Source organism: Semicossyphus pulcher, unplaced genomic scaffold (assembly GCF_022749685.1).
Source record: "Semicossyphus pulcher isolate SPU_LCO1_2020_fin unplaced genomic scaffold, fSemPul1.0.p SCAF_8, whole genome shotgun sequence".
NCBI classification, from domain to species: domain Eukaryota; kingdom Metazoa; phylum Chordata; class Actinopteri; order Labriformes; family Labridae; genus Semicossyphus; species Semicossyphus pulcher.
Window position 1 is genome coordinate 3,715,503 of NW_027211759.1, and position 13,805 is coordinate 3,729,307.

The window sequence follows — 13,805 nt, forward strand, 5'->3', positions numbered from 1 at the left end:
GCTACATCCATTATTTATACAGTCTGTGGATATCACACACTGGTTTGTGGACAACAGTTTTAAAGTCTTTTGGTTGTCACCAAGGAAACACAATTCAATCAAGTGCGATTTTCTTTTTCAGTCACAGAGAGAGAAAACATCCCCGCATGTATCTGCTATCAGATGTCCTGCAGGGGTGCAGCAGTGTCTGTGTCCTCAGGAGGCCGAGCGGCGACGCTCCAGCGCTGTGACTCTGAGTGTCGTGACGGCGAGCGGCTCCTCGCTCTGCTGTCCATCTTTAAAACAACAAGTTCCCCACGGAGGAGAACCTCTCAGACGGAGCGGACAGGAGGAGGGAGGTCCGTTACCGCGCAGACGTGTGAAAGTCAGCGGCAGTTTGACAGACTTCATTATTCAGAGAGCCGACCGACTCGTCTCGAACCAGCCGACCAGAACGCAGGAGAGAGAGGGAGAGGAAGAGGGAGAGGGAGAGGGAGAGGGAGAGAGGGAGAGAGGGAGAGGGAGGTGTGTTGATGCCCATCAGAGGACCCTCTCAGCTCTGACGTGCAGACAGTTGGTTATAGATCTCTCTTTTAACATAATGTAAGATTGGAGCTAGTTTCCTGTAAGCAGAGGAGGAGATAAACTTCATGTCTCCTGTAAAAAGCTGATTCTTGAGTATTGATGGCCCTAACTGGGGTCAGAATAATTTATGTATTTAGACGTAACACAGGGAAAGTGTCTGATGGCTGGCGGGGCTGAGGACGGAGGCATTATGGTTTCAGCTTGTCTATTTGTCACCATATCTCAGGAACATTTGGAGGAAATATCCTAAAATTAGGCACAAACGTCAACTTGGACTTAAAGATGGACTGATTAGATCTTGGTCATCAAAGGTCAAAGGTCAAGCTTACTGTGACCTTTAGAAATGTGTAAATTTTTCGCCGTAACGCAAAAATTCACACACTGTTTATTACACAAATTTCTTGTAGGAAAAGAGATTTTTTTTTTTAACCCAAAAAGGTCAAAAGTCAACTTCACTCTGACATCATAATGTGACTGATCATATTTTGGTGGTCAAAGGTCAAAGGTCACTTGTATCTTTAAACATTTTTTGGGACATTTCAGCTCAAGTGTCTTATTAGATAAATTATATTTTTACACAAAAGGTCAAAGGTGAACTTCATCTTAATATCCTGAAAAAAAAAACCCTTTCTGGCCATTTCTGCCCCATTCTTGTCAACATGATATATCGCAGTAACGCCAGGAGGAAATACCCTAAAATTTGGACTAAAGTATGAACTGATTGAATTTTCGTGCCCTAAGGTCAAAGGTCAAGGTCACTGTGACCTCACATCCACCCATTCTTGTGTATTCGATTGTTCAGCAATGCCTGGAGGGAAGTTTCTGACATCTGTTTGTTTTTATGATTCCGTCAGCCCAAAAGAAAGAAGAAGAAAACAATCGGCCCACTCTACCGTTTGTTCTGACGTGGTGGGGAAAGTCTACTGATACCACATCATCTGAAGAAACACACACAAACTCCTTACTGAACTTAACTGAAGGTTTTTAAAGGAGCATAATGAAACATGTGAAGCGGATAATGAAGCTCATCAGTTGAAACAGTCTACAGATAAACACGGAGTGACAGAGAACAGAAAGGAGACGAAGAGCTTTTGTAAAAATCATCAAATCTTGAATGGGGTTTGGTTGATGTGATATTATCTGCTGCATTAGGAGGCTTTTGAAACAACTCCTGTTAGTCAGCCGCTGTGAAGAGAAGGTGGCAGATGGACGGGAGAGTGCTCATGGGTAGCAATTATTCAATCAACACACACACACACACACACACACACACACACACACAGGCTGCGACTCTAATAAGGGCCAGCAGCGTCCTCGTTAGATGATGTTTTTATGCTATTAGAAGCTGATGTTAAAATTAGATCTGTGATTGAAATTAAACACAGAGAAGAAGAAAAGGAAGCGATGAAGGGAACTGACACTTTCCAGCCCTGAGTTTTCGATGAATGTTGCATACATTAAAATTTATTATTCGGGAAATGAATATACTTTTGTCTCTGGGAGTGACGGGGACAGGTGGGTGATGAAAAGACGTCTGATAAATCCAACAGCGTGTGTCTGCACTCCTGCCTCTCTCTCAGTGACACCAGTTTTACTCTACCTTAATATTAACACTTTATATTTAATTGATATTATTGGTTTATTATTGTAACTCTTACCCTTTTACTGAATAGGTAATAAAGAGGTCCTATGTAGAATTACTTAATGTTAAGTGTTTCCTGTTGGAAGGGACGATGAGAAATAACAGAACAAAGTGAGTTTAGTGTAAACCGCCCTTCCTCTACCCTAACACACCTTTACCTTGTGTCCTTGGCGTGTTGGAGCCCTCAGGTGGGCTCAGTCTGCAGCAGAACAGCTTCTTGTGTCGGTCTGAAGCAGATATTCACGCTTATGGAAAGTTCAATGACTGTAGTGTTAGTGTTAGTTACGTCTCCTCTCGCCGTTCCTCCTCTACTCTGCTACTCGGGGAACAGAATGCTGCAGGAGCCCCATTTGTCAACAGAGCTGTCAATCATGAGGCCACACCCCCTTTTTACAGCATCAAATAACTAATTAAAAGTAAACTTGTCAGAAAAATGAACACTTGGACATAAATCAGCATGATAAGAACTAACTATAATGACAGAAACCATGTTTGACAAAAATGTATTTGACATGTATTTAGATTTTATAGTTTGACTCATGTCCCATCTGTTAACATGGAGGAGGCGGGCTTTATGAGCTATACTGCAGCCAGTCAGCAGGGGGCGATAGAGAGGGTTTGGCTTCACTTTAAAGGAGCTGTCATGTAATTTATCTTTTTATACAGTCATTGGTCTCACCGTGGTGGTCTTGACTCGGCCTCCTGGTTGCGTGCAGGTCCAGCCCGACTGATTGACCAGGAGATCACAACCTTCATCGTCCAAACACGGAGTCATCTCGCACCACTGTCGAGTCCAGACGATACGCACTACAGAGGAGGAAGAAGACGAGGAGAGACAGGTGAGTTATTTTGATGTTTGTTAACGGCCCTGAATGACTCACTGCTGTGTGACCCAGTTCCTCCTTCACTTTCACTTCATCAAACATTTGTTTTACTGTTGTCAGAAGTAACACACATCCACTCTCAGTTAAATGACTAATTAAATAGTTCATTAACATGTCTGTTTGCAGCCTGTTAGGGTACAAAATGTGAGTATTTTTTATGATTTGTTTCATCCCTCTTACATTGTCAGTCTTATAATAAACAATCCACTGATCCACTGTGACATAATCAGGGTTATCATTGTAGCAGTTCTTCGAGGCTATGTGGTTATTGAGTTAAACGTTAAGTAATTGGTGTAGTGGCCCTTTAAGTCTAGTTTGGCTTCGTTCCCTGTCTGTGAAGTTATATTTATTTAAATAAGCATATTTTCTTATATTTAGGTGTTAAAATTGGATGTTGGATGAGGACCAAAATCACTAAGAGTTTGTCCTGTGGGGGGTCAAAGGTCAGAGGGATGAAGCAGATCATTAAGTATATACTGTTCATTATTCAGCAGAGTACGGACAAACATCTGTCAGCTATTAACAGTATGCTCATCTCATTAAAGATGGCCGCCGGTCCCAGAGGGAGAAAACACACAGAGGAGAACAGAAAGTGTTCTTCATTATAAAGTTGAAAGATACAAGAAGGAAGCATCAAACACGATGACCAATATCAGAGAAGTGTTTCCTGAAACAAATACATGAAGCTGGTTGGCAGGACTCTTCTGTAAGTCTGCCAAATGACACCACTGGCTATAAATTACTCACATTTATTCATTTTGCAGAAAATAAAGGCTATCAGAGACAAAATGTTGTGATACTTAAATTTTGTTCAGCAACCATTCTTTAAAAATGAGTTCTACTTTTGTGAATTTCTAAGCATAAATGCAACTGCCAGTTTAAAAGCTAGCGTTCAGCTAAACACTTACTGCACAGGGCCAGTTAGAACCAAAGTCTTCCAAGTTGTTCATGTTCACAGGGATTCAAGTTCTCCGTCGCTGTGATGGATTTTCATCAGTTTCATGACTGTAATGATATTTTGTGTCACAATCGGACGGGAGAAGAGAAATTGAGGCGAAGGAGGCTCGGTGATTACTTAACCTGTCAACCAGCTCATTAACGTGAACCACACAAGAGTAGTGTTCCATTTCTGGATAATTGTGCAATATGTTGACATAACACTGCATACACTGTTCATTTGTAAATAACTCTTAGAACTTTTTCCACTTATCTCTTATTTTATTGTATATATAATATACTTCTATTATGTCATATATTTCTCTTTGCTTCTCTGTGTCAGAGCAACTGTAACGCACAAATTTCCCCCCGGGGATAAATTAAGTATTTCTGATTCTGATTCAATTTGCTAATCATTACTTTTATCCCCTTCGCTTTGTGATGTCAGGATATCCCACTCTCAATGGCAAAGCTTTTATTTTGGTAGCACTGGCATACATTGCCGTCATCATGTCTGGACTTATGTTCGTGAACCACAGTGCGCCACTTTCTCCGCTCCGGCCAAAGTAGGATGGAGAATGATTGTCCGTCGGTGACATGCCAGAGTCTGCAATGATACAGGTTTAAACACCTGCAGCCAGAGCAAATAACTGCGCAGCGTACCTCTACCAGAAATCCTACGACTGAAAATACGTCGACATAACAGGTAATACAACACTGCAACAAGGATGCCTGGACGTAGGAAGAAACACTTGCAAACTCAGCAAATGGGAGCATCCGATTCCTCCCCCCCTGAAGTAACACCACTGTTCCCATTGTTCCCATTAACTGACCATTTCCGTCCACTCACTGCCTGAGTACGAGCAGGATATTGACTCTAGATTGTCGAGTGTGCATCCACCTAGTTTTCCAACCCTCATTCTGCCTGTCTGATCGATTTCCTGACCCATGTTTTGATGATTCTCTGTCTACCACCTTAATTGGATCTGTGTGCCTGATCTAATTGTCTACCTGCCTTCAGACCAAAATAAAGGTAGGCTTTTAATTTCAACCTGCCTGTCTGCTGTCTGCCAATTGTGCCTTAGACTTCAGCTTCATTTTATTCCTAAACTCTAACAAAGGCATGACATCATTGTCCAACAACGCGCAGCACATTGCAACGCAGCATGACACAACACAGCACGCATTATAAGACATAGCTTTAAAGGAATAATTAATATAAGTGTTTTTTTTACTCATAGTAGGTTATAACAGTCAGCCTGTCAGCCTCAGTTACCCCCTGTCTCTCTCCGTCATCTCGTTTGAAAATGAATTCCTCACTCAGAGGGATTTCCTGCTGTTTGGGCGACGCTTTACTGACCCAATCATTCCCGTTGTTCCAGCCCCGCTCTCATTCCCTGCGTTAAATTAAACTCTGTGAGCCCAGCCGGGGGGAAAGATGAAGAAAATGAAAGTCTGTACAGGCCTGTAATACATAACCAGGTAATCAGTTCTCCCTTTGGAGCGGCGGAGCAGCGGTGTGATTGTGATAGCCCGTTAGCCCCCAATTATCAAACCAATTTCCTATTGAACAGCAGCTCCCCTCAGCCATGGTACTTAATTAAATCCTCACATTGCTCTCGCACCTCTATCATGATGAAGAGAGGAGTCCTCCCACGGAACGAGGAAATACTTCAATTGCTTATGAAAAGGTTATTTAGAATTCCGGTCCAGGGTTCAGATTCTGAATTACAAATAGCATCAAGGTTGGATTAAAATAATATTCCCCATTTACATAAGTGTTCTTGTTCTCTGTCTCCTCCAGAGACAGATGAGAAGACAGATATCTATTGCATTTCAGTACAGCAAAGTCCAGGACATGTTGCCTAGTTTAGCACCAGAGAAAGGGGGGAAGTGCTAGCCTAGCTTAGCACAAAGCCTGGAAGTGAGGGCAAATGCTAGCCTGTTCCTATCAAAGCAAAACAGCATCCTCCTTCTTACAAATCCAAGTCTTACTGATTTATTGTGTTAGCTAACAACCAACTTCCTTTGACCAAGGGGATACGTGACCCTAAGCTAACTTGACCCAAAGGCCTAAGCTAACAAAATGCTGGAGCTAACTTGGTAACTGGAACTACAGGATAACTCTACGCTACTAGACCTTGAGGCTAACTCTGTGCTAGTAGGAGTCAGAAGTTAATTAATGCTAAGGGGACTCAGAAGATCACTTTAATCCAACTTGACTAAGAAACTAGCTGATGGGCCTTGATGTTAAGTGTAAGCTAAGAGATTATTGGATCTAGAAGCTAACTTTAAGCTTATAGGCCCTAACTCTAAGCTAAGGGGCAGAGAATCTGAGCTAACATGAACTAGAGGGTAAGTTTAAGCTGACTTAACCTGAGCTATAAGCTAGCGTGACTTAAAGGAACTCTGAGCTAATTGGAACAAAAAGCTGAACTGTTAGCGTTAGCGATTAGATCGATGGCCTACTGTCAACCTGGAACCCGCTAAATAGCACAAAGACTTGAAGCAGGGTAAACCTATTCACTGAAACATTGTGGTTTCAGCGGCAGTTAGCATTTAAGCTATCGTTCAAGGCATCTCAAATCTCAGCGGGTCAGGTTTGAGCTTTGTCTTCACTTTGTCAACTAAAGGAAAAGTAGAATGTATTTCTAGCGATGCTTAACCCGCTCAAACAGAGCAGTCACTGTAATTTTTGTGTCTAGAAAACGTGAAGGATTGCGTTGTTGGATTGTTGGGAAAAGCCGCGGTCATGAAACAACACAGAGGATTCATTTCTCTCTGAATTTGGACACTCGAATAAAAAGAATATTGTGAAATATAGAAACGGAGCATGATTTAGTTCAAAGCCCTTCTTCTTCTTCTGTTTTCAAAAGGAGGCTGTCAGTGCTTCCAGTGTTTCCAGTCAAACCTGTCGTTTGTGTGTGTGAACAGAGACAACTCATACATAACGGATAACGGAGAACAGATACTGAATGCAATTGGTCGCCTGCTGAGAATTTCATCTAAAACATACAACAGACATTAATTAGCTCGTTAATGTCCCTGCTGTTCACGTCCTCCGTGTCGTCTTGTTTGGCACGTATGGATAGATTTCACCACATCTCTCCCTGTGGCTCAGTAGTACAGCACTGAGCACACTCAGACTCCCCCTGAGACACAATAAAAGGTGTCAGGGAGCAGAGCGGCAGGAAACAGCAGCAGCCTGTTTGTTTCTGAGAAGACGACGTGTAATCACAGCTCCTCCAAGTTTCCTGCTGAGGACGAAGATGGAAGCCGACAGAGGCCGCAGCGTCTGCTGATTCGCCTCTTTCCTTCATCGTCCCGGGGCGCCTGTGCTGAGTGAAAACGCCACATGCTTCCCACCATAACGCCTCCATTACCTCAGCAGTGTGCCTGTGTTTTATCAGACGTCTCACAGTGAGGCTGTAAGTGCTGCTGTTTCCTGAAATCGTCTGGAAACAATCAGACTGAGACGTCGACTCAGAGAGAGAAACAAAATGTCCAACAAGGACCTGAAACACCTCAGACTGAAACATTAACTGGACCGAGCAGATCCAAGTCCAAGGGCCCAGCCTCAAAATGTGACTGTTCATGTCAAGTCATTTCGTACATTTTTAAGATAATCCTAATTGAACTGTAAAACATCATGAAATCCTTGATTTTAAGAAACTTGCATTTTATTGGCAACCTTTTTTTGAGATCAGTGTGCTGCTCAACGTCACATTAACATGCGGACGGGATTGAACCACCGACAAAGCAATCAGTGGACTCCCAACTCCACCATCTGATCTACAACCATCATAAGCAGTTTTAGTTTAGATAATCAAAAGGTTTGCACACTAGCAGCAAATCTCTATGGATGGTAATGTGAATCACTTGGTCCACAACTTTGGACAAAATCAATTATATTCATGGTCCCTGAAGGATAAATGGAGCCTCGGCTGTGCACGTCCTTAAATATTAACACTACGCCTACGTGAGATGCAGTCTGCACATGAGCAGTAGGGGCAGTGTAGAGGCAGAGGGGATGTGACAGGGTCGACACAGCAGCAGGGACAGCAGGGCAGAAAGGTCTGAAGACAAGCCGATAGACCGAACCCACGATTATCCACATCTGTACGATGTGTCGTTGCCGCTGCACAGAGACAAACATGCCTGTCAAACAGCTGCAGACAGATAAGTTCTGTTTTAGAAGTCGACGTGGAAATCTGCAAAACTAAATGGGAACAAGTCCGGGAGCGTTACGTCTGTGCAGGGAGGAACATGTTGGAGAGACGGAGTGGGGATGGTCACAGAAGCTGTTTCTGCTGTGATCTCAGAATGAACATCACAGTAACGTCCTCGAGTGTCTCCATGTCTTTGGTTACTTCCCGCACATACAGTAGCTGCATCCAGCCTGAGCTCTCTGGTGCGCCCTCTAGAGGTATCCTCCAGTAACACGCGTAGTGCACAGACAAGTATGTGAACAATTACGTTCATGGCGCAGACGGTTGCGTTCACAAGGTTAAAAAGCAAGAATTCCTCCGGCCTTAGTGTTAATGAGCAAATGCTAGCATGCTAACATGCTAAACTAAAAGGGGAAACCTGGTAAACTACATTCCCTCGTAAGCGTGTTACCATGCTGATGTAAGCATTAAGTTTAAAGCACCAAATGTGCCTAGCATAGCTGCTAGCATAGCATTACAGCATACTCTTGTTTCTTCCTCTTACCTACCCAACAGAGAATACACTGATGACATTGTGGTTTTAATTCTCTGATGGGAATCATTCTTCAATGGGGACCAAACGTCGCCCAAGTTTTAAGTTCGCCTGATATCAGATACAGGTTCACAGCTGAGCAGAAACTTTAAACTGCACTGGGATTAAATCTTGTCATTAGAATGAAGACATACCTGCAGGTTTCTTACTTTCTGACCAATAAGAACACTAGAATCACTAATCAGGTGGTCAGGATGATGTACCTGGTGTTTCTGGGAGAAATGGTGCGTTTTCAGGTGTTAAATATAGAAAATGGTCAGAAACAGAAAACAGACTCTTACATTAACAAACAATGTGCAGCAGAGACGCAGTGGATTAATCTCAGGTATCAGCGAACACCTGAACACCTGCAAGCGCTTCACCGCCGCACTGATTAATGAACGACCACAACGCAGATCCATCCACCGCCACCGCTCAGCGCAGTTCATTTATCCGAAAAGAGAGGAGGCCATTTTGTAATCACTTCATTCATCAAAGACGGCGTCCAGAAGGAGGGACGCTGCCTCGTTCCCCAAGGACGGCGCGAGCTGAGAGGAAGGAGCGGAAAGGAAACGAGGCAAAGAACAAAAAAAATAAATAATAAACACTGTTTCAGTGTTTACAGGAAGCGGACACAGAATCCAATAATCCTCTTTTAAAGAACATTTTTAGCTTACTCTTGTTTTTCTCTCCTTGTTTTAATCATCTTTTAATTTGATTTTTTCTTATTGTCCTTCTTTACATTTACTTTCCTGAGGGTCATATGCCTGTTTTTTTCTGCAGAAGCACGCTGAATTTAACGGAGATGTTTCCTCTTAATTATGGCTTCAAATGTCCTAATAAAGGCACAGATTGTGTTAGTGCCATATAGCTTTCACAGGACATTAAATACAAGATACTTGTCTCAAAATAGTGAGCTAAATCTCTCACGATTACAAGACAAACATCTGCTGACGGAAGTTTCATTTCTTTCCTTCCCTCTCTCTCCCGTCTCCGGTTCTAAAGTCAGAGCAGGTTTTTAACGTCGCTCAGACTCCAGGAATCTTTCCGAAAGCCTCTGAGCCTGCGGTCCCTGAACGCACCGCCTCTCTGCCCTTTTCAGTTCGTCTCCACCTGACGAGAAACAAAAAGGTCTCGTCTCTCGTTTGTTTGTTTCCCCACAGAGCCTCCGACCATCGTGGCCTTCTTTATTCATCTCTGTCCATCTGACAGGATTAACGTCTGGAAGAAAACAGCAGGAATATTCTAAATAATAACATCAGGGAGTCAGCTGACAGCTCAGATTATTGTGTAATGATTTATGTAAAGAGCAGCTGCTTCAGAGTCGATTATTGACATTTTTTAAATCAGATTTTGAAACGCTTTTCAAGACAAACCAGGATTCAGTAAACACATTATCTGCAGGTGATAATTCCTCCCTGTGTCGCCTCCCGCTGAAATCACCTCCTCACAATAACCAGCACTCACATTTAGAGTCAGCTGAGGTATTCCAGCCGGAGCTCTGAGACGTGCGGAGACAGATGAGAAGTGACGGCGGTCTGATCCTCCCTCTGAGCAGCAGCAGAACAACAGAAAGCAGAGCGAGCGGCTTCCAAAGATACAAACTGACATAAATACCAACGCGCAGCCCTCACCAGCAGCCGAAAGGTCACAGAGATCCAAACGGAGCAGCTGCTGCGGTCCGAGATTTATGCAAGACTTTGTGATCACTGACTGCACAATTAAAATGTTTCTGAAACTCATTTAAGATGACAAAATCAAGGCAGAACATGAAAGATTCATACAGATAATTTACAGAGAGATACAGATGTTAACATTCTAAAAAGTGTTACTTAAATAAAACTGAAAAAAGGAAATAAAGGGAGGGGCAATGAGTTAATGACAATGTTTTGAACCAGTTATATTGTTTCAAATTAAATGCAATTTCTAAACGTATTCCATCTTGTGACTGGCTCATTGCACGGCTGGAACATGTTTTGATTAGGGCTGCAACTGACAGTTATTTTCATTACCGGTTAGGGGAGACCGGGGTTAAATTAGACAGAAGCTTGAGGTGCTGAAACGGGTTTCCCTTTCATGCTTGTAAATTATTTTAACAGCAAATTAAACATCAAAGACACTCATGTCGCCCATCCCTATATTTATCAATGGGGTTTTAGTGGACACCAAATAGTTTTAAAATCAATACAATCTCTATAGTTCTCCTCAGTGCCCTTTGCTTTGTTTGAATTATCCTCTTTAACTAAGTTTAATGAAGCATTTAGTGTTTCAAAAAAGTAAGGGTTGTAAAAACAATGATTCATTTATTTATCAGACTATTTATTTTGTGTTGGTAGGTGTCTGTGTGTGTGTGTGTGTGTGTGTGTGTGTGTGTGTGAAAGAGAGATAGAGAGAGAGAGAGCAAGTGTGTGTGTGCGTTTTAAAGAACGTTAGAGAACATATGGATGATGTAGATGTTAGGTTTGCAGACTTTCTGAACTGATTTGTTAAAAAGAAAAAAAAGACCAGGTAACAGGGTTACAAAACAGTAATCTACTATGGCTGAACAAACAAAGAAAAGATGGATGACTACAGATACAACTTCAACAAGAAGTGAAAATCCAAAGAAAAAGAAACAAACTCGACGCTCAGATGAAGCAAACAGTCTGAAAAGGAAAGCGACCGTCAGCCAGGAAAATCAAGAGTTACAACCGGAGCCAACCGTGGACGTCACACATGCAGCACTGTCTGGATATCTGGGAACAGTGCTCCCGTAATTACCGTTGCTCAGCTGCTGCCAAAGAGAACTAAAGTGAGATCTGAGATTATCACTTAAATCTGAAAAAAAACATCTACATGGAAATTACTCTGACTCTCACCTCAGTGTTCTGAGTGAGCATGGCATCAGGCCAAATGTTTGATGTGGACATGATAAAACAGCATCCTATCGTTTGGCTGTAATTAGCACTTGTGACAATCAACCCCGCCCACCCCGTAAAAATTCCCCCACAGTGCTGTAACGCCTTCAATATGCTTCTTTTATCCCACCCGCAGTCCAAAACTGAGACTCATTTACTTTCATAAATGACCAAGAAAAGCAACAAATCCTCTCGTGTAAAAAGCTGCGAGGAAATGTATTTAGAGCACCAAAGATGTTTTGTTTTGTTTCTGTTTTTTGACTCTTCATGTTGTTTTCCACAGAAACAGTGTCCCCTGTGTTGAATAAATTCAGATTTATTCTGGACTACACCTCTGTTTTCTCTGTGAATCACCGAAGAGACTTCAGAGCTTTTGTTACCTGAGATTGCAACAGAAAACACAAAGTGGCATAAACACCAACATGCAGCTCTGCGTCAGTCAGAGAGGATCAAAGGAAGGTTAAAGTTTGCACAACATCAACACGTCCAATCAGACAGCTCTGTGTCTCTTTTGATGCCAAGCGTGTCAGCTATCTCATATGGCTGGAATATACGGGTGTCCACATACAGAAGGGTTGTTTTAAATGAAAGGTAGTGCTCCGTTTAGTTTGCTCTTTTTAAACAAATACAACTTTTATTTTAATGATATGTAAACAAGCAGCAGAGTTCGTTATCCGACATCTCACAGGATATCTAAGAAACAGCAGCGATGCAGATGTCGCTAAGAGTTTAAGGTTTTTCTGATACATTCAGAGCGGAGAAACAGGAAGTCACTGATGAATCTCTGAGCTCAGAAAACAGGTCGCAGCGCTCAGCGGCGCTCTCACATCGAGTCTGCTGCTGAAAATATCCTCCCAGAGCAGCAGAGCGCGTTCAAACAGCCCCGATCACTGACGGCACAAACTTTAACCTGTTCTGCCCCAAACACTCAAATTAAAACCTCCAACAACACAAACAATGAATTAATGTAAACAATATCCTTTTGTAACAGGTAAGGCATTTAATCTGTCTTGTTTGAGTCAGATGAGTAGGCTATTAATCTCTGTGTATCCAGTGCAGCTAGGCTAGCTCAGCACAAAGACTGGACGCATGGGGAAGAACTGTTAGCTTAGCTCTAGGCAGACACCCTCTCTTCTTTTAAGAGTAGACTTAAAACTTTCCTCTTTGATAAAGCTTATAGTTAGGGCTGGCTCAGGCTTGGACTAGCCCATAGTTATGCTGCTATAGGTTTAGACTGCCGGGGGGATCTGACACACCAAGCTTCTCTCTCTCTCTCTCTCTCTCTCTCTCTCTGACTCTCTGACTCTCTCTCTCTCTCTCTCCCTTCCTCTCTCTCTGACTCTCTGTCTCTCTCTATCTCTATCTGTCATATTAATGCAGCTCATTAACTCTGTATTTTCTGGTCCCATTAACATTACTAACCACATATCTTCCCGGGAGTTCTTGTGCTCCCTTGTCTTGAAGGTTCCTGAGGATCGTTGCTGCAGACCACCTGCTGCTGTGGACCTGCTCGACTGCAACACCTACTAACATCAGCCTTCCCCATAGTATCATTATTGTTGCTGCTAATGCTAATAGTAGACCTGTTGACTTCAACTGTTACAATTACGATTACCTCAGCCTTTATCATTACTCTGCTTCTCTCGCTAATTTATTTATTTATTTATTTATTTAGCCAATCTTCACCCTAGTCTACCACTATTATTGGCATTGTAACCATAAGTATGTGTCTGTTGTTGTTCATGTAACAAGGACATATGTTGTTGTGGTAACAAGAACATATGTTGTTGTTGCTCTCTTTGCCTGTCTCTATCCTGCATCTCCTTCTATCCCATTTTCGGCCCATCCAGTCGAGGCAGATGGCTGTTCAACATGAGTCTGGTTCTGCTCGAGGTTTCTGCCTGTTAAAAGGAAGTTTTTCTGCCAATGTGCCGAATTGCTAAGTGCTACTCATGGTGGATTGATGTTGGGCCTCTCTTTAAATAACTTAACAAAGAGTCGGTCTAGACCTGCTCTTTCTGTAAAGTGTCTCGAAATAACCCTGGTTATGATTTGGCGCTATACAAATAAAATTTGATTGATTGATTGATTGATTGAGCTCTGACAACACTTCAAAAGCCGGTAGGTTTGCAGGGAATTGTC

At 42.5% G+C, this 13,805-nt stretch overlaps 1 protein-coding gene across 1 annotated transcript in view; it reads right to left on the reverse strand.

The window, feature by feature from the left end:
• The window catches only part of LOC138612630 (chemokine-like protein TAFA-5), a 50,498-nt gene that overhangs the window by 13,729 nt on the left and 22,964 nt on the right, over positions 1-13,805 (reverse strand). The window contains exon 3 of the mRNA XM_069685993.1: positions 2,886-3,013. Coding sequence (XP_069542094.1) covers positions 2,886-3,013 — 128 coding nt within the window. The remainder of the gene's footprint in view (positions 1-2,885; positions 3,014-13,805) is intronic.